General features: G+C 35.3%; 1 protein-coding gene across 5 annotated transcripts in view; it reads right to left on the bottom strand.

The window, feature by feature from the left end:
- Positions 1–25,810, bottom strand: part of ARID1B (AT-rich interaction domain 1B) — a 403,965-nt gene that overhangs the window by 122,120 nt on the left and 256,035 nt on the right. For all 5 annotated transcript variants that reach the window (XM_039358272.1, XM_039358273.1, XM_039358275.1 and 2 more), the window contains exon 6: positions 5,301–5,544. In XM_039358272.1, coding sequence (XP_039214206.1) covers positions 5,301–5,544 — 244 coding nt within the window. The remainder of the gene's footprint in view (positions 1–5,300; positions 5,545–25,810) is intronic.

Here is a 25,810-nt window from a genome sequence, read left to right as displayed (position 1 = left end):
CCCAAGAAGACTGTCTTGCTTCTTACCCCAAGTTTCAAATTTTTCAAATTGTTCCAAGTGAATGGATGAGTTGCAGTGGCAAAGGGTACAATGCTGGAAGACCTGAAAGACCCAGTTAGGAATAGATCACCATGGAGAATATTTATCTATATCAGGGGTGGGCATTTAATTTTCCCCAGGGGCTACATGACAAACTAGGACTACTCTGGAAGGCTACCACCGCCACTACCCCACTGCCACAGCCTACCCTTCCCCTCTAGCCAAAGCTGCACTGTCACCCTGCCCTCCACCACTGCTTCTTCACCCCCTCTGCAGCCATGCATCAATGCCTTGCCCCTTATGTCAATGCTCCACCCTTATGTCACTGGCTGGACTGAGACCAGAATCATTTACCACATACAGTGAAACTGTAACAGCCACTATGTAGGGTAGACAGGCAGAGTCCATCCATGAACACCAATTAGCACTCAGAAAACAGTGAAAAGTCCTTAATCTTACAACACTTGGATAGACTCAGCCACCATTTCAACTGGGAAATTGTGAGCATCCTAGACCAAGCTGAATAGAAAAACACTAGGTATTCATGAAGCTTGGCATTTAGACAAGTCAGCCATCAATAGATACATATAGATAAACTACATTTGCACACCATTCTAAAGGGATAATAAAAACAAAGTTAAGAAGGAAACAAGAAGATCAGAATACATCCTCTGAAGCAGCCTATACTTAGATAAGCAGGAATTAACTCCCAAGCAAAAACAATATCCTAATCAAGGAACTGTCAAGGAGAAAAGCACACCCCCACCAACACTGGCAGGGCAAGCTACTATATATAAACAGGGAACAAAACTCGCATTCACTAGTATTGATGATATCTAATTGGGTGTGCAAGCAAACAACCAAGCTTAGAGAGCACCAAGAACTCCAGAACTATAGTATCACTACAATCATAAAGAGGAATTCCTTAGGAAGCTTGAATCATTAATTTAAACTTCTTTGCAAGGCCACATAAATGTTTACCTATATTTTTACAGTGTGGGTTGGAATTTCTCAACTGTTATGTCAGTTTCTGTTTGCAAGGGAGAATAACAGCATTAACAACTCCTGGTTATATCATTTATAAACATGGAGATGTGGATTATTAAAGATTAATGCATTTCTGGATTGGTGTCGGCATTCCGTTTGTCTCATGCTGAAACTAATTCTGTTTTTCATTAGTCAACGACAACTCACATTGCTCTGTTCTGGAAGAGAAATCAAAGGTACATGTGTAAATTTAGAATGAGCAATGAAACTGATTACTAAGAAAGTTAACAGTTGAAATAAATCAACACATCACAATAATTTGAATCCAGCACTATCTAGGGATAAGAAAGGAACAAATCCACCAGAGAGTTTTCTTTTATTATTATTAGAACATACCCTTGTAAATATGGTTACTAGTGACCACTAAGGGTTTTTGAAAAAAATTACTTCTTAGTTATATATAAATATAACTAAAAATGAAAAATTATTTGATTTAGCATTCATTTCCAAAAATGTTGCTTGTTCATACAAAATTATGGCGTGGGAGAGAAAATGGATGAGAATTAAATATCCATTCAAATATTTACAATGACCTTGTAAATCAGACTGCGGGTTTATATAATATATATCTAGATCAGATACTATTTACTTACTATACAACAGAGTAGTTCTTAATCTTTCACTGAAAAAGTTGTAGTGAAATCCCAGTCCAGCATCCACATTTGAGAAGCCAAAAGGATTTTTTTTCACCCCCACTATTCAACTGTTCATTCACATTAGCAGCAGAACTTAAAAAGAATATGGATCTGTACTTGCTCTCCTTGATTTCTGGTGGCCTTCGATACTATTAACCATGAAGGGCTTAGACTGGCACTTCTGGCAACAATCTGAGCTGCTGCCTAAAGATCTCTCCAAAAGGAAGTACTGCAAGAATTTTATCCATGCAATCACTATCCTAATGCAACCCATTTTCAAACATATTCTTTTCTTTGCTCTCTCTCACCAAGTTTGGGTGCATTTTGTTAAATTTTCAGAGATTTATCAGCCTCAAGAATACACAGATGGTATCTCGGCTCCCTTTACATAAGGTTATGAATTTTATCTTGAACGTTCCAACAAACTATACCCATAAGACTAAAAGGTTTCCCATTTTAAACTCAAATTCTAACACTTTCATGATATAGGAATAAAATGTGCTGGTTTTTGCTGCCTTCAGGCTAGAATACTTGAAATAACTTGAAATAAACATACTGCTGCTTTTCCTCCACCCTAAAGAGAGCACATATATTTATTAAAGCATGTTTAAAAAATAAGTTACATTTTAACTATACAGATAGTTCTTAAAACTGGTTGTTTAATGACCGTTCAGAGATATAATGGGTTTTGGAAAGGATGCTTTATCACCTATAAAGCATTAGCAGCCAATTGTAAAATGTTACACGCGCGTGCGTACGCGCGCGCACACACGACATTTTGGTTATTTGGGAACCAGCTCACATTTACAATTGGTTGCAGTGTTCTACAATTATGTGACTGTGATTTGTAACTATTTTGCAAGTTTCTGTTTTTTTTGCTGATTTCTGACAAAAAAAATACCCATTTGTGAGAATGGATTCAAACTTATGATCATGTGATTCACTTAACAAACTCATATTGTCATAAATTTGGGTGTAGTCTTACGGGTGCCTTGACTTACAGCCCTGTCCCAATTGCAGTTGTAAATTCAGGACTTCCTACATAGTGATTCTTAAAGTGTTTGTGTTAAATACCCTTTTTCCCAGTTTCAAATAACATCCTTACTTCCACAAAAACAATGTTGTTTTACATAAGCATCTGGACAGAGGTAAGTCCATAATTACAACCACAAATCAGAACCAAGCACTTAGAAATTGTCCCATCATCCCAGGATATGCCCAAAGAACTACTAGTCTAAAACTCCCTTCTTTTACCCTAAAGTCAGAAAAAGATAGCTGCATCTATTTTCTGCTGTCCCATTCTCTGCTACTTTCTGGGCATTTGTTTGAGAGAACCTTGTATTGTAGGGCACCAGTTGCTGACCTTGTCTCTGCTATTAAAAACTCCTAAAAGATTATAGATTATTACTCATAGTAAGAGTACAGGATGAACTTTTATCATACAAAAATGTTTTTTTCATAATCATAGGGCTTCTATATAAAGAAAGAATCATGAATATGTCTCATGCAAGGGACAATGATTTGACACCTACACAATTGCTAAGTAATTACTGGATACAATGTCAGAGAAGAAAACCACACTATGTACATGACATTTTTACACAATTTGCCAGTATACAGTATGCATTTTCCCTTCAAAAGCTACTGGAAGACTGGAGACTCCAGAAAAACCTGGTGGGAAACTCAGAACATGGTTTTGTTATGTAAGAACAAAATAAAAAAGAACACATACAATTTCTTTTTTAAGGAAAAGAGAGGAACATATAAATGACAGGTAAAACTTCAATAGATTCTTTATTACAGACTGCTTAGCTGCCTTACACTGAAAATGAAACAGAGTGGAGGTTATTTCAGGCAATTTGTCCATATCATAATTAAAGTTTGGAAAGAACATTTCTGAGCTTTTGGAGCATCTGGTAAAAACATAATACTAGTCCATTAGAAACTGAGAATTGGCCACAGAACGTTATGATCCCAGCTTCCTGCTTTTTAACATTTTTGCTTTGTTAGTAAACTGAGACTTTGGGCTCAGGAAGCAAGCCAAGCTAGCACTCACTAAATGTTCTGGCCTCAGCACTGCATTTTAATGCAATGCCATGTCAGCTTTTACTCCTCAGTTATCATTTTATTAAAGAGAGGGAGAGGGAGAGGGAGGGAGGGAGGGAGAGAGAGAGAGAGAGAGAGATCAACCTTCTAAAAGAAAGCATTTCCTTTTGCTAATATTAATTAACAGACTGGTAAAAATGGAGTGACAAACAAGGAAGAAACTATGTAACATCTGTGTTGTGTAAAGTTCTGAAACTACTTTAAATAATTTCTATATTTTATAATATGAATTTGTTTTATTTCCACAAAAGACAGGCTACAGTTGATAGTGAGAGAATCATATAGTAAGGGATCCCAAACTCAGCTCTATGTGCCCAGCTTTTTAAATGGGGAAATAACTAAATAATGATAATGTATATAATACGGTGCAATTTTATTCTCACAAACATGATTGATGAAAAAATAAATAGTAATATAATGAAGAAGGAAAGAGGTTAAAGAACATATATGGGCAAACACAGCATTTAGAAATTCAGTTAGGGTTATTCTTTATGTTATTTATTTATTTGTTAAATGTTTATGCTGCCCACCTTCTCTATAAGGTGACTTTTTATGTTCTTTTAATACTTCCTTAGGTGTCAATTTCTTCTTGGTTGACAAAGGTATGAGATAAAGCAAGAGTTCCCTACCCTCTGGCCACGGCCCACTACCGGGCCATGGCTGTTCAGAAATGGGCCACGTGAGAGGCTGGCAGGAGCAAATGCACGCAGTTCGACTTGGGCAAGCAGTGGGCTGGCGGGCACTTAGGCGTGTGCCAGCCCACTGCTTGCACAAGTCGAGCTGTGTGCATGTGGGTCGGCCCGCAGCTTGCACTGCCCAGTTCCCCTCTGTCCTCCCCTAGCAGGACTGCTAAGCTGAAAAATTTGGGGGCTGATGAGATAAAGGATACTTTTATACCAGTAAGTTATGGAAACAGAACAATTTAATTTTAACAACCTTTCATGAAAAAACATACCCTACTAAATCTTTGCATTGCTGACACAGAATCAACAACAGAACTGCTCCTTGTTTTATAATGAGTTGCCAGAGGAAAAAAATGATTGGGGAAGTCAATCTATGTCATACAGAGAAGCTTGTGGCAAGACTAAATAGGAGATCAGAAGTTGACTGAGATCAGAAAAAAAAAAGCGGGAGAGGGGCAGAAAGTGACAATCAAGATTAGCCCTTCTTACAGTAACTGGGCAAAATATTGCAGTTTTAGTTTTGTACACTTGCAGAAGAAATGTCAGTGACCAATGGGGAAAAAAAGGGGGGGGGGAGATGTGAATTGAGGTTGTGTGTAACAAAGTATTCTTCCTGAACAAGTGTTCCATTCTATCCTCTACTCTGGATCCTTTAATACAAATGACTGAGAATGTGACATACGCCTGGGATGGAGAAGTGAGAAGAGCATACACATACTGCTAAGAAACAAAACAGAGCACCACAGATTGCTGAATGCATATAGGTATATATTTAAAGCCCATCATTTACCTGGAATACTTGCAGGAGAAATGGGACCAGACCTTGACTGATTGCTTCCAGCTGGAGAGCCCACAGGGGAAGGGGATGGGCCCCCAGGGATGCTGGACAGATGCGGAGAGGCATGAGGGGAGAAAGGTGACTGTGCTGGGTTGCTCTGCTCCCCTTGACTGCTAGTAGAACCTGATGCGCTAACAGCTGAACTCAATGTTGCTTCAGTTCCAGTAGGCAGGTCATCAATGGAGCCTGATAAATCCTAAGAAGAAAGAGCAGGGGAAATCGATAAAAGAGTAGTAGCCACCAACATCCACAAAAAGGTACATGGAATATTGGAATGTGTTTGAACAAATTCCAATTTGGGACTAATGTCATGAACTAATAACAAGCAATAAAAATGGAAATGAATTTCCCCTTTCTTATATAAAAATGCACAGAGCATACAACTTGTACATGTATCAAAATTTTCCCAGACATTAGTGCAATTAAAGGGACAATATACAGATTTTAATTCTAATATGGTTATTAAAATATGATTATTGGAACTGGACCAGGGAGGGATCTCTTCCATAACTCATTCATATTTTAGTCTATGTATTTTCCCAAATTATATTGACATTGTACAGGACTTCATTCATGCATATTATTTATACTCTCAGTATTTAGTTCTGTGTCTTTATTAGATGACTATCATGTACTGATATTGGGGAGCAATACAGAGTTTGATATAAGCTGGGCAAGTACATAAATATTTTAAACAAATAAAAAAACAAATATGTAAATTCTATTAAGCATACATTTTAAAGAATTTTAAAATATACTGCCAAACTACAGTATTTTTATTCCCTGGGCTTTTTTTTTTCTTTTTAATTTTAATTTTAATTTTCTTTTTAATTTATGATGCCCTGGGAATCTCTAGAGGCACTAAAATTAGAAAAACTTTGGGATGTTCTGCCCTAATGCCTATTGGAGGCAGAAACACATTAATGCAAAGTTTGTTCTGATGCACTGCTTACACCCCACTGTAGAAAATACTCAACCACTTAGTGCCTCTCGGGCTCCAATGGTTATGTTTTTATTTAATTATTTTCCCCAAACACAAATTAGGTTCCTCAAGGAGATTGCTCAACCAAAACTATTCCAAATAATATAATACAATTAAATTTGGTTTAGGCTCTTACAGATAGTATTATAATTGCACCAGGTATATACAACCACAATGCCAATGAGCCACTGCTAACACCAAGGATATGAATGGACAGACCTGGGGACATGATGAGGCTACAGCAGAGGCTAGTAAGAATCTTAAACAGCCTTAGAGGTTGGTCTTAAGTTCAACAACAGGTGGCATTCCGATCAGATGGAGTGCCAGAATTCTGATTATTTCAGACCCCACACTTGATCTTCTTACAGACCTATTGTGATTTTCTAGTGATGATTCTGCAGTGCAGTTGCTTTGATGATGTAGACAAAAAATGTTTAAATGTGAGGAAGTGAATGTGTGAGAAATATCTCTCTTTTTTTGTACAGAAATGCAGTCACTTTTCCATAAAGAATTTTGCTTTCACTGTTGTCCTTGAGAGAAAAATCATAGCAATTCTTTTTCTTCATGTGAATATATTGTAAAACAATCATACTTCTGGCTCTTTACAAGTCTCTTAATTAATTGCTTCCTGAATTTGTTAAATCCAAGAACATATTGCCCTCAGTATTTCTAGAAAACAAATTAGCTATATAATGAGAGAATTCAACAATTTCTTTTGATTTTTTTCTTAACAGTAGTTTATCTGATCATTATTCTGATGAAATGGGTAATTGCTTTTTTTTTTTAATTGAGCTGCCCACAATGAATGCTATCAATTCCTGGGTACGTGAGGAGGTATTACAGTGATGCCAAGTTGTTCCAACACAAACATATTGCAATGCTGCCTAACAAAAAAGCAGCAAGAGAACTTTTCTAAAAATGAACTCCGTATCACTTACCTCTCACAATACACAAGATTCCAGAATCCACAAGATTCTGGAGAAAGGGAGGGAAGAGAAATTCTCAATTCTGCAATAAGTGCAGTACAAATCTCTAGTATCTTGCAATAACTTATTATTCAGAACTACTACTATTTTCCTATTGCAATCTTACGTTGCAACAGAATAATGCAAACTATAATGGGAAAGGGAGCTGGGGATGTCTAAAAAGTGCCTCTTTATCATTTAAAAAAAACTTTGATCAAGAAATAACAATACAGTAACATAGGAAGGAGAACATTTAATCAAAAAATAAAAATGGAGCAATATCTGACATTGTATGGGAGATATAAAAAAAGAAATAATATAATGAAAATCTTCAATTAGGCACAGGTCAGAATTCCAAACAAGGAATTATTTGGATATATATATGAGACCCTTGTTTAATATTTTTCCCCATTTGTTAATTTCAAAATAATAATTTTGGTGACAACTTTCAGAGAAGTTTTTGTAGATTAATGTACTACAGAAAATTGTCTATTGACAATTACTAGTTAATTGACACCAACACTTGAAAAGTAGTTTGAGATCATATATGTAGAAACATGGAAAACTGACGGCAGAGAAAGATCTAGCAGTCCATCTAGTCCACCCTTTGAGGGTTTTTAAATTATTTTTTTTCACCTTACAGTCAACATAAATCCCAGTATTGGGTGGAGAAAAAGGTCAATTCTTGGATGAATAAAATCAAAATACTGTTATGTATTTCTCCAGCACAAAATCTGCATATATTAGATCATTTTTGTAAATAAAGATTATAAGCAAGAAGCATGGTTAGGGGTTACATGCACCTGCATAACCTGCAAAAAAAAAAAACTGATTTGAATTTATGGGATACTGGGTTCACCTAAAAAGAACTCCACAATGGATATGCCTTGCCTGGGAACAGCCCATGTTATAATATCAATGGGTAAGATAACATACAATGAAACTCTTTTTTCTCTCATGTAAGGTTTTTAAGAAGAGATTGGACAACTATTTGCCTGAAATGGTGTAGAGTCTCCTGCTTGAGCAGGGGATTGGACTAGAAAATCTCCAAGGTCCCTTCCAACTCTGTTATTTTGTTACTCTGTTGATCTTGGAATCTTTTAAACTGGGCAATCTATTTGTACAACACAAAGCTAATGTCGCTTCTGTTTTAAATGCATAGCAGACAGCACAAGAGCTAATCAGGGCACATTTTATGCAACTGACACCTTTAGTCCACTCAGTGCTACAGCGTCTAGAGGTTTTCCTTTCTCTGTATAATACCCAGCTCCATTTACCAAATCTCTCTTTCCTTACCAACTATGCACAACAGTAATTATGAATCCCAACTGAGTTACCCAAGCTACATTCTCATCTATCACTGGAAAACAATAATAATTACTAAAAAAAACTGAGTAACCCATTTCCTTTACAATGACACTGTTGAAATATTTTTTCTTCAAAGCTAAAACACATTTGTTCATTAATTACTGTTTCTGTGAATTATTATTTTTCACTCACAGAGCTGTAAGTTAGTCAAAATTAAACAACATTTCTTACTGTTGGAACACTAAATTTATTTACCTAGATATGGCATATCATACATGGATTTGCCAAATATATTAACATTTCAGCTAGATTAATAAAACATAATAAAATATAAATCTTTAAAAGGTCTATATACAAATACCAATGTCTAGGCCATCTAATCATTGAGTAACACAGTAAAAACAATGGCTAATAGAATAAATCAGTGATGGCGAACCTTTTAGAGACCGAGTGCCCAAACTGCAACTCAAAACCCACTTATGCATTATTGGGTGCCGGGTGTGTGTGGCCCATTGGCTGGGTGTGGCTGATTGGGTGGGTGTGGCCCATTGGGTGGGCGTAGCTGTGGTGGTAATGGCAGACTGGGTGGGACTAAAAAGTTCAATCAATCAATTCCAACTTTGCAAGATCTTTTTTCTCCGCGAGTTGAAATTGACTGATTGAACCTTTTTTTTTTTTGCACACGGCAGCGGAGGCCTAAAGCGAAAAGGTTTTATAAAACCCAGCGGAAGGCCTAGGACTGGGGCGAAAGTGCGCGTGCCCACAGAGAGAGCTCTAAGTGCCGCCTCTGGCACCCATGCCATAGATTCGCCACCACTGGAATAAATCATCTCATCAAAAAACCTAATTAAAAGTGTTGCACAATAGACTGACCATGACAGCATGCATACCAAACCATTATGACACTACAGCGACATCTATGCAGTGATATCACCTAAATGCTGCTACTAGTACTTATATGTCAATAACTGAGGTGACTATGCAGTTACAGCATTATATCATGGTATCAGTATATACTTTTCATCCTTTGACCCTCTATATTTCCCTCCCCTTCCCCATACAGATAACCATGATATAATGTAGCCTACATCTTTCTCTTCTCTAAATTTAATTTCATGTGCACTTAGACTATTATTAAATATATGTAATTATTAAGGGGAATCAACTGCTTCCTGGACTTAAGTTGATAAGCAGCAGAAGCCAAGATGACACCAGCATATTGGTGACACTCACTTCAGTGTTCTGCATGACTTTCCATTGTTTTCATATAGATGTTAAATAACATAGGGGTCAAGAAATAGCCAAATAACATAATATCTCTCACTGCTATGTTCTTGACATGGTTTGATGGACAGCACCAAATCCATGGCAAAACTGTGCTCCCAAGAGCTTAATTTAAGGTCCAAGATGGTGCTGAAAACTACCAAGAAGCCTAAAAAAAGTTAGTAGGGCCAAATGACTACATCCAGTTTCTATTGCAGATAATTCACTAAAACAACTAAATTGTTCTCAGTTGCAATATGTTTCTTAAAAGACAGAATCACATAGGTCTAGGTAAGCAGTATTTTCCTGATGTTTCTGGTTTTGCTTGGCCGTCATATTTTTAATCACCTAAGTCAGGAAAGGCTGAGTGGTTATTAATTTCCCAAATCCACTAGGTCAAGTAAAACTTTATTTAATAATAGCCTCCTTTAACTCTGAATGACCACACCAATTGCTATTCTAATGTCGACCAGGGAGTTCGTTGCTTTGAAAACAGAATTACACAGAGTGGTTTTATTATGACTGACTTAGCTTCCATGGATTCCATCCAACTGGTCTAACAATGATTAATTCTGGATCCCTTCCATTATTATTATTCCTTACTAGAAATGAAGTTCAACAGAAAATAAAAAAAAATGCTTTGCCATTTTTATGACATGTATATAGAAACATTATCTTTTGTGTATTTAAAGTTTTGTTTAACAATAATATACTTTTTAAGTCACATTTCTTTCTTTAAAACAAGAATAGTTCTTTTCACAAAACATTAAGATTCTGTATTATGAAAAGTAAAATATGTCAGGATCACTTCTATTTTGTTAAAAAAAATGAGACTGAAATATTTTCATCAGAAAAATAACAAGTACAACAATTTCTGGTAAACTAGATGTCTGTTTTGTCCCTTAAAAAAAAAAAGCTTTATTTTCTATCCATAAAATCAAGATGGAAGTAAATTCATTAGGGAGATATTTTTATACAACAAACTATATGACATTCAGATAATGAAGTGGAGCCTTGAATGAAGTTAAATGTCTATTAAATGCAGCAGCATTGCTGATAAAACAAACACTGGCGGCACAGAATACAAGGCAATATGAAAACAACCCCTTTCAAGATAGGTTCAGTTGTTTAAAATGAATGCAAAAAGAAAAGGAAAAGAAAAAAAGAAAGAAAAGGTGAAAGAAAAGAAATCATGCACCCACAAGGGGAACATTCTGGGTAGCCATTCCTTTCAGTCAAAAGCCAAGACATTGATAACATTTTCTGAACTTTAGGTAACTTGTTTTGTAACGCCAAGTAATACTTCAAAATGTTATTACGTAAGCATCATAGTGAAGGATAAAATGATTTTCAGTTCAGGGATCAAGAAAATACCCAAGAGTCTGCTGTAATGCAACAATTTATCTTTGGCTCACTCCATGAACTATGTGAATGAAAGAGGAGTGGAGGGTGAAAGTATCTAGAGGGGTTTACTTACCCCTCCCTGCAAATCAGATCAAATTACGACTTTTCATTTTACTAATCCCCTCGGAAGTGAAGTGTGTGACAAATCTCAGGCATTCCCTCAAGTGTGTGCCTTCAAGGGATTTCCTCACAAATCTGACAAAGCTCATTCATTAAATCAAAGGGGCTCCACATGATGTAATTCTGTTTAAAGAATTACATTTTATCCCTCCCCCTCAAAGACAAAAAAAAAAAAAAAATGGGAGGAGGAGGGGGAGAAAGAAGAACATAAGTAGAGCTTTCAAATGCTTTGTGTGTATTTTTTGCATTACTCCTACTGAATCTTTCTCTTGCCCCCAATTCACCTTTCTTGATTTCCTTAACAAAACAAAACTAAGGAGTATTTCTTTGTCATGCTGCATAAAACTACAAATATAGCTTGAAATGTATTTAGCTTCTCCCCCCTCATTCTGAAATTCTATATATGCAAATTTAAGCATCAGTCTCATGGAATTTCTAAATACAGTAGACACATGCCATAAACATTTTTACATTTGTTTATGTATTTAGAAAAATACATTTTGCTAAATTACCTGTCAAGTTACCATGATTTTACATGCTAGTTACTCCAACTGTTTTGCTACCTGACACAGACACAGAAGGTATTTCTGTGAGAATCGTAAATGCCTGTTAATATGATATATGGAGCCATCCAGTTATATGGCAAAAAAAATCACTAAAAATATGATTGTCTATCACAGAAGCAGAAGTTAATTATTAGGCACACCTGCATCACACATGACCTACATGGAGGATTTCCATAATCATCCTAGAAAGATATTTCTGGGTTGGAAATTTCATCCTGGGTAAAAATGTACTAAGTAGTTGAGTGCAGAATTCTGGAAATAACAGAAAAAAACATGTAACAATCAGCACTTTTAAAATACTTTTTTAACCTTAGCAATCCTGCCATGTCCTTCCTTCCTTCCTTCCTTCCTTCCTTCCTTCCTTCCTTCCTTCCTTCCTTCCTTCCTTCCTTCCTTCCTTCCTTCCTTCCTTCCTTCCTTTTTTCTTTCTTTCTTTCTTTCTTTCTTTCTTTCTTTCTTTCTTTCTTCAATTCAATTATTCATATCTTACATATGTGACCCACAACACTGAAAAGAAGAACAATTTTGCTTAAGGCTCTGTGCCATTTGAATTTAAGAAACACAGAAAAGAGGGTACATAATTTATTCATATAAGCATATGCATCTTCATCTTTATAAGTACAATTTTATAAACCAATAATACAATTATTTGCCGCAAACGTATTTGAACATACCCAGTTCTAAAGTTACTGCTCAAACAGATGCTAATAAAATAAAGTTCCATAATAGATTACACAGAGATCTTGTTAAAAGAAAAGAAAAAAAGCTCTGTAACTGATACTTCTCCAGAGAATAATTTAATCAGCAGGGCACCAACTTTGTCCTTTTAGAATGATAATCAGATCTACCACCTTGTAAGGAACAAAGAAATTTTACTGCATTTTATTCAGACTAAAACATCTTGTCATCCTAACAAAGTTCTCATTTATCTTTTTAACTGTTTATCTTTGGAAGGCTGGCAAGTTTGGTCAATGTATGGAACGGAAGCCCCCACGCAGATTCCAAAGGCCTGCTGGAGCAGGCATTTCATTAATCTCAAAAGCTGGGGTTGTCATATCCCTGGAAGTAAAAATAGGTAACAATAACATCAATCCTTCTCCCCACTTAGATTTGTTTCATACACACATACGTGATTTTTTTTATTATGATTATAAGAAATTTGTTCGTAAAAGAGGAAAAAGAATTTTGCTGCAATACTTTCCAGTTAACAGATTTATTCCAATATTAAGTCCACCAATGGATTATATTAGCTATTATGTCTTCGTATGTTCTTACACTGTTTACAGATTAAAGCTTGACTGCAAGCAAGCCATCTTTGCTCAGGATTTACATTTCTTAGAGTGATATTTATGGTTATCTCAAGTCCAGTGCTTCCATCTATACATAACTTTTCTTGTATTCATGAGACAAGGCCAGGTGTAAAAAGAATGTGTTGAGCTTAAGTTAATAACGGCATGCTTTCTTGGTGGCATATCTTATCAGACTTCCAACAGGGGATCACTCTTGAAATAATTCACAATTGTAGCACAGTCAGCAAAGAAACAGGATGGCAGTAAACTACCTACAAAGAAGCAGGAAATCCAAAGCAACTCACCAATGAATTGGAGAAGGGATGGGATACAAACACACTTTGGTAGATAAATCAGAATCCTCAAAGAACATTCCTAAAATGCTCCTTTAGTATATTTCACTGGTGATCACTTATTTTTAATGAAGCTGGGTAAATACAGCACTATTATACAACATTATTCTCTTTGTTTAAGAAAATACGCACACACGCACGCACACACACCCACACACAAATAATTCAGTTCACATTAAGCATACAGGAAACATTTCAATGCTAAATGCTGTAGTTTTGTTTAAGAACACATTCCACTGTATATCACTGAAAGGAAAACACAACACCCACCAGACATGAAAGATAATACTGTAGCTATAATTAGTTGGGTAGCATTTGGTCACTAGTTGCTGAATATCAATTTGTATTCAGACTTTCATAACAGGTATTAGCTTCACTGTATAAACATACCACAGCTAGGCAATAAATCAAAATGGGTTTATTAAATTTAAAAATATCATGCTGTGTTCCAAACTATGACTAAATGACTAAACGACTAAAAAGTCATTTAGAATTCATACTCCATCCTAGAGTATGATTTCTGTCTATTGGTTTTTCCATTCTATCTATCTATCTATCTATCTATCTATCTATCTATCTATCTATCTATCTATCTATCTATCTATCTATCTAGTCAATTAAAAAAATACACAAATTCTGGTGACTGAAAAATTTCAGGAGGTGTACTCTAAGAAACTTTGCACAGTTAAGTGGTCAAGTGCTCCCTAATCAATTGTTGAAAATAAAGGAGAATATAGACAAAATGACAATATGATTGAACAATGTCATTTTATATAGTTCCTGCTTTGGAACACAATCTTACATCAAATAGCTTTGCCTATCCTCTATATAATCCTGACACAGAAACTTCCAAATAATGGAAGTTCTGTGATAAATTCATAGTCTTCAACATCTGGTGGCAATTATCCATATTATGGACTTTCAATTTGTGTATTCTCTCCATGTAAATATACAAAACAGCTAGTATTTAATGCACGTTGATCAGTCAATTCTTTTCTACTTCTGTACTAGGTCACTAGGTAAGTAATTACTTCAAATTATTAGCTGAATGGTTTGAAAGATAATGAAAAACACAGTGATTAAATAAACTTCATTTTTTCCAGTTGACATGGCTGGCACTCCTACCAAGCCCCATCTCTCTATGGAACAGTGAAATGGTTCTCAAATGTTCTTTTGAGCATTGCATTCTCATCAAAGAATAAAAGGAAACAAAAGAAAGATCATGGTGGAAATGCATAAGGCACCAATCACATGGTCACACAGCACATATAACTTGAGGATAGAGTGGGGAAGAATGAGTTACCATATGTAAGTTCTAAAACTGAGTTAATTGAACTGGGTAATATTCCCAGAAAAAGTTAAATTGAATCCCAAATAAGGATTTCTGAAGATAAATTAACTCTACCTATATCAGAAGTGTCAAACTCGCAACATCACGTGATGTGTCACAACGTATCGCAACTTTTTTCCATTGCCGCCAATGGGGTGGGCATGGTTTTGCCATGATGCATCCAACCCACAGGCTGGCAGTTTGACACCCTTGACCTATATTATGTGGACTAGTTGATGTGTGGGATCCAGTTGACATCCTAGAGAGGCCCCATGACCTAAAGGCATTCGTTGTAAAGTTCCCCCAGTTCTGCAGTGACACAGGTATCATAAATAGGTACCGTACCTACTGAACCTATCCAGAGGGATACCTTATTCTTTGCTTTCATTTGTGGTACCTTACTCTATTATACCAACACATTTTGTTTGCACTTTTTAAAATCTAGAACAGTGGTTCTCAACCTTTCTAATGCCGCGACCCCATAATACAGTCCCCCATGTTGTGTGACCCCCAACCACTTATACATTACCAGGTGCCAGGGGCGTGGCCAAAGAAAAGGGGGGAAAAATGGCGGACAGCCTTGTTTGGCGACCCCCGTGAAATAGTCGTTCGACCCCAAATGGGGTCCTGACCCACAGGTTGAGAACCACTGCTCTAGAATGAGGTGGAAACAAAGTACTAGGAAACGGAGTAGGAAATTACATGGAAGAAATAAAATGATGGTTGTAGGCAGAACAAGTCATCCAACATGAAGTGTAGCTGGTGTCCAAAATCAACTGACTGTTCCATAGAATATAACTAAACATACATAGGAGTACACACTGTAATAAAGAGAGAAAAACCTCATTACATCTTTAGAATAATAGTTTTTCACACCATTAAGGAAATATTTGATTTAATTCTATTTGTATGCTGTCTCAATTATAAGACTTTGAAATGGAGCAAGCTGTTTCCTAAGAGTAGTGCAATCATGGAGCAAGTAAATTTGCTGAGTTCTTGCCTCCTAGTCATGACAGGTATAGCAATCTGCAGCATGCTTTCTGCAACTTGAACGTGTAAGGTTGGCATATTCTATTTGGAGAAAATGTTCCTGAAGGTGATCAAGATCTCAGCATAAAAAAGTTTCATGGGTAACAATGAGCCAATTTGGTCTGGTGGTTAAGGCAACAGGCTAGAGACCAGGTATTCTAGTTCACACTATAAAAAAGATACGTATATAACTTTGCCAAATCTTTTACCTACCAGCAAATGGCTTACTACATTCTGCAGTTTCTGAATAGCCTTCATATGAAGCTTCTTGCAGAATGTGCTGCAAAATCATGTGCAAAGTGATAAGGGCCTCTGTGACTCTCCTTAGGGCACTATGCTCCAAGAATGGCCATATCTGTTGAGAAAAGAGTCTCCTGGACAGAGCCTCTTTCTGCCCTGCTAGTAGGAGCTTCAAGTCCATGAAAATCCCCAAAGCCTGAACTTGTAAAAATTATTTCAGATTCCTAAACCTGAAGTTACAATATTATTAGATGCTTAGAATATAAACCTACTTATAGTTACTTTGACACACATTATTACTTATATAGTTCCTTCACTTGATGTATACCTTAAATCAGTTGTTTTATGGACAAGAACACTGAGGTTTATTCAACTGCTTTTGATTTGGACCCTTCTATCTCCCTCATGATACTAAAGGATTTAATGTCTAAATGTCTTCAGTTTTAAATTTATTTTTTATTGTAAATTGCAGAGAGGCCCCAATGATCAGTGATCTACTGAGCCACATAGATGGATGAATAGATGGACAGACAGATTTATTAGTATTTCAGTGAAAGAATTATCTCAAGTGAAGTGGTTGTAAGATTGTTTCTTAAGAAACCTTTGTTGGATCAGAAGCTTACATTTCTAATCACTCTCATATAGATGCTCAAGAAAATGCTTCTGACCCATTTTCAAACATTATTGAATAAAAATTGTTATTTATAACTATTGCAATCAGAGATCAGTTGTGATATTTGAGGGAACAACTTTGGTTACTTGATGTTTGATTTATTATCATGTGAGGACACACCCTCACTCCAAAATTGGATGAATTAAGACAGGTTTAGGCTAATTTCTTTTTGTTATTAGATTCCCATGCTGTCTGGATGTGCGGAATTACTCTTCCTGTACTGAATTACCCATAGTAATGGATGGGATGAGTCAACAGAGGTATTGGATAATATGGAAGTACTGGAGTCTATTAAGCTGATCTTATGATATTGCCCTGATTAAATAAAAATATAAAACTACAAGTAAATAAAAATAGATTAACCCACAATATCTATACAATTTATATGTGCATGTAAGAATATGGATGGCATATTCCAATATTCTTGGGAAAAGGTTAAAAAGACTAAAACACTCATTTTAGTAAGTGAGATTTATTTAATTGTGGTAGTTGAAGTTGTTTAGTGAAAAAGCTGTAAGGGATCAATTTAGATTCCTCAATGTTTCTAATTGTAAGTTCAATTTTCCCCACAAACCAGCAACTAACAATGGATGACACTATATGTCAAGAAGTCAATCCTGTTGGTTTTGCTGTCTACCCCACAAATGAATTAATGTTTAAGCTCCTACATAATTGAGAAAATATACAAAAGCACAGGAATCAGAGACAATTCCAATGAAGAGCTATTTTCTTTCCAAATTTAGAGGTATCTAAATCCTGATTGATCCATGATCTATAATCTAAATAGGCACTTAAGGAAAGCTGTCTTAGCTGTACCTAGCTAATGTTTCTTTTTTTAACAGCCCTCATTCTGCTAACTTTCTAATATATGCTTCTATAGAGTGAGAACTTTAATCATATATTCTAAAACAGGCTAGATTTTAGAAAGGAAAATATATCACAGTATACTTTGCAATTATAATATAATGGATTTGAACCCAAACTGTATAAATATAGAAAGGTACCACAATCTTTCTTGTGTCAGAAGCATTCTTTATATATGGGTGTTTTGGAAAGAATTTGTAATATATAATAGAATTTTGAAGGATAATCTAAAAAGATTCACATATACATGCATGCACACATCAGTGCCCACAAACACACACAGAAATACCTCACTATTAACATGCCATATAAAACAAATGTAAATAATTTCCCAGATGCTCTGCTTTCTTAGGAAATAGATTCTAAAACAAATTCAAAACAATATTAAGATGATAAGTGGTTCAAATTAACTTGTTATTTAATAGCTCATTGGTACTATTGAGTCAGGTATTATATTCTGCCAAATTCTGGAATTTAAAAGAAAAAAAACCTAGAAGAATTTGGATATATTAAAAAACAAAATAAAACTCTCTCATACAAAAATCAATCTTTATTACCAGAGATATTTTATAAAGCATAACAGTATAAATATACCAGACAAAAGATTTCCTCAATACATCTATTTTTAAAACTGAAAGCATACAGAATATATTTGCAAAACCGAAAGCAACAACTCAGTAGCACATCCATTCTTAAAAGTAGGGACTTTTCATATTTATGTAGAAATAAGAGCATTTAACATGGGCAGTTTTACAAATTAAAAGAAAATAGTGAATAGAGGGTCTTTTTTTCTTCAGCAAGTGAGAATTTCCATAACCATGCAGATTATTATATCTACATCAGAGTACTTTAAACAAGTTTAATGCCTCCTCCCCAATTTCTATTTTGAGAAAATCTGTTTAAAAATATCTACACTCCTCTAATTTTCAAAGTATTGTTCTCAGCCTACTTAATTCAAACAGATTGTCACAAGCACATAGAAAGGGATAGATTAAAGGTTAGGAGCCATAATAACTCTATGTTCAGAAGCAATGCTTAACTGTCTGGATATATAATGGAGATTGTAATAAACAAGAGGAGATGTATTACAGTCATGGATTGCTTATTTATTTGTTGCAGTTGTGTCCCAGCTCTCCTCTAGGAACAAAAGGCAGCATACAGAGCATTTCCTCATCCAATTTGAACAACAACCCTGTGAGGTAGACTGAATAGAGAAAGAGTGACTTGCTAAGGCAGTAAGCTTCCATGGCTGTGGGTATAATGAGTCTCCCCAATCTTTATCCAATGGCTTGCCCACTATAATACCTTGGCTCACCTATGTGTTAACTCGAACATATTTAGCTTGTAGCTTCCTACAGGTTTTTGTCTGAATTCACAGTAACATTAACCATATAGTCTAAGATTCTTTAATTCAACAGTTCTCTAAAAGTAATACAAAATGAGGCGGAAGGAATTTAAATGAAGCAGGTATACTTGTACATTGTTCTGGTAATCTTAGCGCTCTGTAGCAGCACCAACTTTTTGCCTAAATAAGATGACAGCTCAAAAGGGGAAGAGAACAGGGTCATGCACATAGCTCACCTTTCTCTTTCCAGCCTCTGCTGCAATCCTGCCTGTTTTAAAAACCGAGGGTAATGGTGTGATGATTAAAGGATCTGGTCTCTCACTGCCCAGAATCACTCTAAGAGGTAAATGGACGGTTTTTTAAATATGATAGCTGAGAGATAGGTAGACAGACAGACAAAGGGTTTTGGTGCTGCCTTACCATGTAGTGACTTTCAGCCAGTCACTCTCTTGCAGCCCTAACAAGAAGGCCATGGCAAGTCCACATGTACTCAAAGGTACTTGGGAGAGTCCCCAGCTAGGACTTGGAATAGACATTTGGGCAAATTATGTGAAGGGGAGCAATACTGGTGTTCCACTGCTAGTCTCTCTCTCCTGAGAGACTTCTAATTTTCAATCTCTTTGGGAAGACCTCAACTCCAGCATGCTAGCTTGGGAATTCTGGGAACTGAAGTCCACACATTTGAAAGTTGAAAAGCACACTTTTGAGCTTGAGAGGCAGCACGGGTACCAAGATAGGGGCTTGGAAAGATAAGCGTAAATATGTAAAATGCTAGGTCCTGCCCTGCGCACAGCACATTCAGCGCATGTTGAAACACAGAAATGTCCTTGGAAAGAAAATTAGCTTTTGTTTCTATCATTTTAATTTTAATAATACTGACTAAAATTTAATATCTATTTTAACTGATGTTTAACATTTTGGCCAAGATCTCATTATTTTTATGTAACATCTTAAAGATGAGCTCACAAAATCTTGTGTGATTCTGTTGGCAAGTGTGTTGTGGTGATGGCAGTGGTAAGTCATTATCTGAGTCATTATGTGACATGATAACCAAGGCTTGAAAAGTTTATTGGTCTGTGAAACAAATTGTATGATATATAACTGATCATCTATGGCTATACCATAGTTATAAATAAGCTAGAGAACATAAAGAAAAAAATATCAATAATTCATTTTGTTTCTTTTATCTTAACAAAAATTATATTCTGGGACAGTAGTTGTTTCAGTTTTTTTTTAAAAAAAAAAACAACCACTTGTCCACATGCTTTCTGGCAGTGTGTTGGGAACAACGCCATCTTTAAAGCATACTGTTACTTACAGGTGCTATAAATTGGATCTGTTATGCCATCTGGTAATGTAAATTTACAAACTTTGTACTGCTTGGAGTTTTTTAAAACAACACATTATAAAAGGGGACAAAATACTCTGCTGTTCCAGGAGACAGAAATAGTGACTACATTTCAAGTAACAATAACACCAACACACTTACCAACAGAATCACACAAGATTTTGTGAACTCATCTTTAAGATGTTATATAAAAATAATGAGAATGTGGCCAAAATGATTAAAATCTCTGAGGGTTTGGTGATTATATTTCAATAGCTGTTGAAAATGTGAGTATTAAGTAAGTAATAGTTTGTGGAAGACTGAACTTTGATGAATTTATATCATTTATATTTCTTACCTGTCTTATTTGTAAGTTGTTTAAATCTACTTGAAGCAAATGAAATCAGAGTATAAACAAGCAAACAAACAAACTGCTTTTAAAGATGATATGGTTTTCCTATGTGTCAGCTGACACATCAAAACTGCAGAGGGCCAAGGACTTGATTCTCACTTATTTGCACCAGTATGTTTTAAGCATGACTATATTCAACCTAATACTTCAATGCATTTGTAAGATAACTCAACTATGCAGAGCCTATTATGGTATATACAGAAGCCCATTATATTACTAATGGAAATGGAATCTCAAGATATAGTATATGTATTTTGAATAAAATGCTCCAAATATAGGAATTCTGTAATATTATTAAAATCTCAGCAATAAGGAGGTGAAAAATTTCAAGAAAGGTTTCACCTTTCAAGTAAGAAGAAATGAAAGTATCACTTCCATGCTTTTTATGAATCTCAAATCAAACACTTTCTTTGGTTTGTCTAACTCCCAATCAATAACTGGAATCAATGTTATGTTTTTCTGGCAATTTTCTCAACTTGCATGTAATAATGAAGTCATTATTACATGCAAAGGAATGAATGAAACAACTCTCTAGAGAGGTTTCCTAATTTTTTTGAGAGATTAAAGTAGATTTTCTTTTCCAAGCTAAGAAAAAAACCTTTCTACAATTGTTAAAAATGCCAGAGACCTTAACGTGGATTACAATTCCTTCTAGTTCCAACTATGACATTGCATTTGTTTATATAATAAACAATGCTATCCATTTATAAACGGAGGTTTCAGAGAGACTGGGAGAATGTAAAGGGCTGACAAAGGCCTAACAATTCCCACAATAAATTCATCCCACTATCTTTAACCCCCAAATCTGTGACAGAGGGTTTACCAATCTTCCAAAGTAGATAGGCGGGGGCAAGGAATGGGTGAAAGAATAAAGTGATGGATATCATTTTGTCAGCAAATGGACCCTCCCTGAATGCAACCCAAATGGCTCAGTGATATATCAAAAAACTCATCACACAGAGAACGGTAATAAATAGAATATATCTCTCTTTCCCTCTTCTTTAGGAATATAGTGGCTTGAATAGGAATCAATTCACAGCACAAGGACAACAATACAGTACAAGAGATGCAAATCAAAGAAGCATTATTTCTAGCACCAATTCATTTTAACAGATAATAAAGGATACAGCAGTTTATAATAAATACAGCAGTTTATTTTTAAAACACTAGTGCTAACATTACAGATAGAATCATACATCAAAACTAATATAGTATCTGCTATACTTAAACCAAAAATGCAAATAAAATTATAATATTCTGTATCAATAAAGATTAAAAAAAATGAAGGCATTTAAAATGGAGTTGAATATATTATTAAAAAAATATTAACAAGTAACTGCAGAAAAGTGAAAAATCCATTTTTTTCCTGTCTCCTATTTCTGATATCCATATAGTTTTCCTGGAAACAGTAACAAAGTAGTTTGCAAATTGTTTTCTTTGAAAGTAATTTTAATTTAACAATTGACCCTACTACTCTAGTATTTTCTGCAGGTCTCTCATCCAAATACTAACCAAGCCTGCCCCAACTTATCTTTTTTGAGATCAGCCAAAGTCAGCTAGGTGCTGCCACCTACTGGGCCTTTGAAAAACTGAAGAACACATTCATTTGCCTGACAAGTCCCGTCTCACAATATTATATACATTTTCCTTGATTCTTCGATGGCTCTTGCCAGCAATCATAATAAAATAAGATGTTATTACTACAGTAGTCTTCCTCTTTCTTGATATAATATTCCCTGTGGCTTTATAAATTCAGGCTAAGAAAACTATATACATATACACAATCCTACATACACAGACACATATATGCAATAGCAAAATAATTACAAAGTGGGTTTGATAAATTATGACCACCTAACTACGGTATTATAAATAATGTTTTTAAACTTAGAAAGTATTTTGAAATAAAAACCAGTTAAACAATGAACACAATAAAATCAAAAGCAATCACACTTATCTGCTAGATGCTGAACCATTGCCAGTTAGTGGGCCTCAGGACTCCATAGGCTTTCTCAGCATTATGTCAAACTCTAGCAATATTGTAACAGTTAGAGAAGAACCTCTCACAAAAACTAACAGAGGCAGAAGTCATAAATAAACACAGCAGGATTGCCTTGTCAGATCTCATTATTAGCGCTGCAGGCACTTGCTTTTCTATGCTTGCAGGTTCACTTAAGTGTAAGGGTTCCTCCTCAGAATCTCACATGCACACAAAATAAAGAAATCATTCCTTCAGCAGGGAAATGGAAGTGTGTGCCATGTGTGAAAGAGGGTGTGAACTGAACTCTGCAAACAAAATACCCATTTACGTATTGCAGATGAAGCTGAATTCTAGACCATGACTAAGAACAAATGTTAATGTATGGTCCCTGCAGCCTTCACTACAACTCGCCAGCTTCTGACAGACCTCAGCCCTAATTAACAAAAAGTTGTATTTTCATACTATAATAATGGCCATCAGAATTGGCATCTGAGCAGAAAATGAAGCTCAGCTCCTAAACTGATCCTGACATCTCTTACATTACCAGAATAACACAGCTGTGTGACCATTACTTCAATTACAAAATGACATTTAATGTTAACTTACTGTTGTTGCAGAGAAAGAACCAACAGGTAATAAACACGAAAGGAGGAAATTATTTCATGGTGCTTAAAGCAACGCAAACTTCCAAAAGGGCTCCCCCCCCTCTCCAAACTCAGTGCCTGAAATGATTCAAATCTTGCCTATAGAAGAGGCAACCTGAATATACTGTTATGGACGTCTAGATCAGGGTTCCCCAATCCTGGTCTGCAGCCTGACACCGAACTGGGCCATGCAAACGAGCAAAGCCCCATCCATGCATGTGTGGGATCCAGGCAGTGCATAAAATCACACACACACCCAGTCTGCAGAAAAATCCACTGAACCAGTCCCTGGCTCCCAAAAGGTTGGGGCTGCTGTTCTGAATAGCAATTCATGGTCAGGAAAAAGGATGTGGAATTCCTTTTGCTTAAGAACCTGTGTGGGTTCTTAAGCAAAAGGAATTCCACACTGAATAATTGTTAAGAAAGTAAGAAACTGTCTACATTACGCAGTAGTCTTATAAAAAAATCTGTAATGTAAATACAGCTGAAATTGTTCTGGTTATCACATCTGGTTGTTGCATAATGGAATGGGCCACCCTAAGTTGATCAAAAGTTAAATCAGTTACAAGGAATTGATCAGGACTTTCAGATTTTATCAAATAAAAATAATTACCATAAAAGGTAAATATTTCCTCAACTGCAAAATTGCATTAATGGCAAAAGGTAAGTATAGGTTTCATGGTGTGATAGGTATTTAGATATTTGGGCATGATGCTGGAACATAAATAGAAAAAGTTGTGGGTAATATTTTAACATGATTTAAGAAAAATCTTAAGATTTTAATTGAATTTCATAACTAACTGTATATGGTAAATATTTAAAATTTCAGCCAAATTTAAGCTATATATAAGTACTGCAATTAGGGCAGAGTATTGTTCTGCAAAACTGGAACACTGGTTGTGTGACCATTATGTAGCTTTTAAAAAATCTTGTATTTTAAATAATTAGGCAATGCTATGCATTTAATCAGATTAAGTGCACTTTATAAAGATGTCATTTTAAAGTTTCCTTTCAAAATATTAATTTTTAATTAATGTATTAGCATAAAATGTATATTCTGTTTAAAACCCAAGAACTACTCTGGCTGCTGCTTTTATTGTTTTAACATATCTTTTTAATTTTTGTGTTTTACTTTGTATTTTATTTGAGTAGGGTTTTGTCTGATAATTTTTTGTGGTCTAAAATAATCTAGAAAATCTTGTTTTGAGGGATGGAACACAAATCTAAATAAATACATATTTTTAAACTATTTGTAATAATATTACCATGTAGGGAAAAAAACCTTGAAGAACACACCTTGAGGAAAGACTAAATAATCTGAAAGGAACAAGTTCAGTGACAAGTTTAAAAAATAAAACAGAATTTGCCACAATATTTGTTCTAATCTTATGTTGTCTTTTAAAAATGGTTTTATTTTTCTTTCTATTTCTAATGTGGGGATCTTCACTGATTATATTTATAAGTAGTCTTTTACTTAGCATTGCTATCATAAAAGAAAATTTAGGAACTGCATATAAAGGAACTAGTATAAAGTTGGCACATTTCACTGATTTCTGAATAAAAAAATTATACTGATTTCAAAATTAAGTTTTAATCAGACCCTAAGTTGAGAAGTCAATTTATGCATTGTCAATTGTGTTGTCTACTATTTTTCTGACTCAGTGTTAATACTGTTACTGAATTTAGACAGAAAACCAACTGCTACTGGTATTTATTTCTTTTTTCTTTTTTGCATTTATATCCTGCAATTTTTCTGAGATTACTTGTACATGGCATTATTTCTATTCCACTAGAGTAAATAAAATTGCTGCATCCTTTACTTGATACAAAACAAATAATAATAATAATTTAAAAAAGATTCCTGCATTTTTCATGCCTGCTCATTTCCTGTGGAAAAGAAAGGGGAAGAAGAAATATTATATGATCCCAGTTAAGAGAAGTATATATGGAATTCTATTAACAATACCATTTTTCCCTTTTACTATTGTGATTGCTCATTTTGATTTTCCAACAGACAGCTCTTACAATTTCTTTCCTGCTAAGTCAGGCAAACACTGCACTTAATGCTGCATCTCTTGATGCAGCTAAAGTTCGGAAACAAGAAGGGGAGATGAGATAAGAGTTCCCTCCAATGAGAAAATGAACTGCCCACATTTTTACTACTGTGAAATAAAAGCTGCTTTTGTGTAATGCTCTAGCCCAGTGTTTCCCAAACTTGACAATTTTAAGGCATGTGGACTTCAACTCCCAGAATTCCACAGCCAGCATTGCTGGCTGTGGAATTCTGGGAGTTGAAGTCCACATGCCTTAAAATTGTCAAGTTTGGGAAACACTGCTCTAGCTGAGCAGCTACCTGTCAAACTCAGT

The sequence above is a fragment of the Crotalus tigris genome, unplaced genomic scaffold (genome assembly GCF_016545835.1).
Source record: "Crotalus tigris isolate CLP2741 ecotype Arizona unplaced genomic scaffold, ASM1654583v1 scf7180000019007.31208882:3723066, whole genome shotgun sequence".
NCBI lineage: Eukaryota > Metazoa > Chordata > Lepidosauria > Squamata > Viperidae > Crotalus > Crotalus tigris.
Note: the sequence above shows the minus strand (reverse complement) of the source record. Positions and strands in the feature narration are given on the sequence as shown.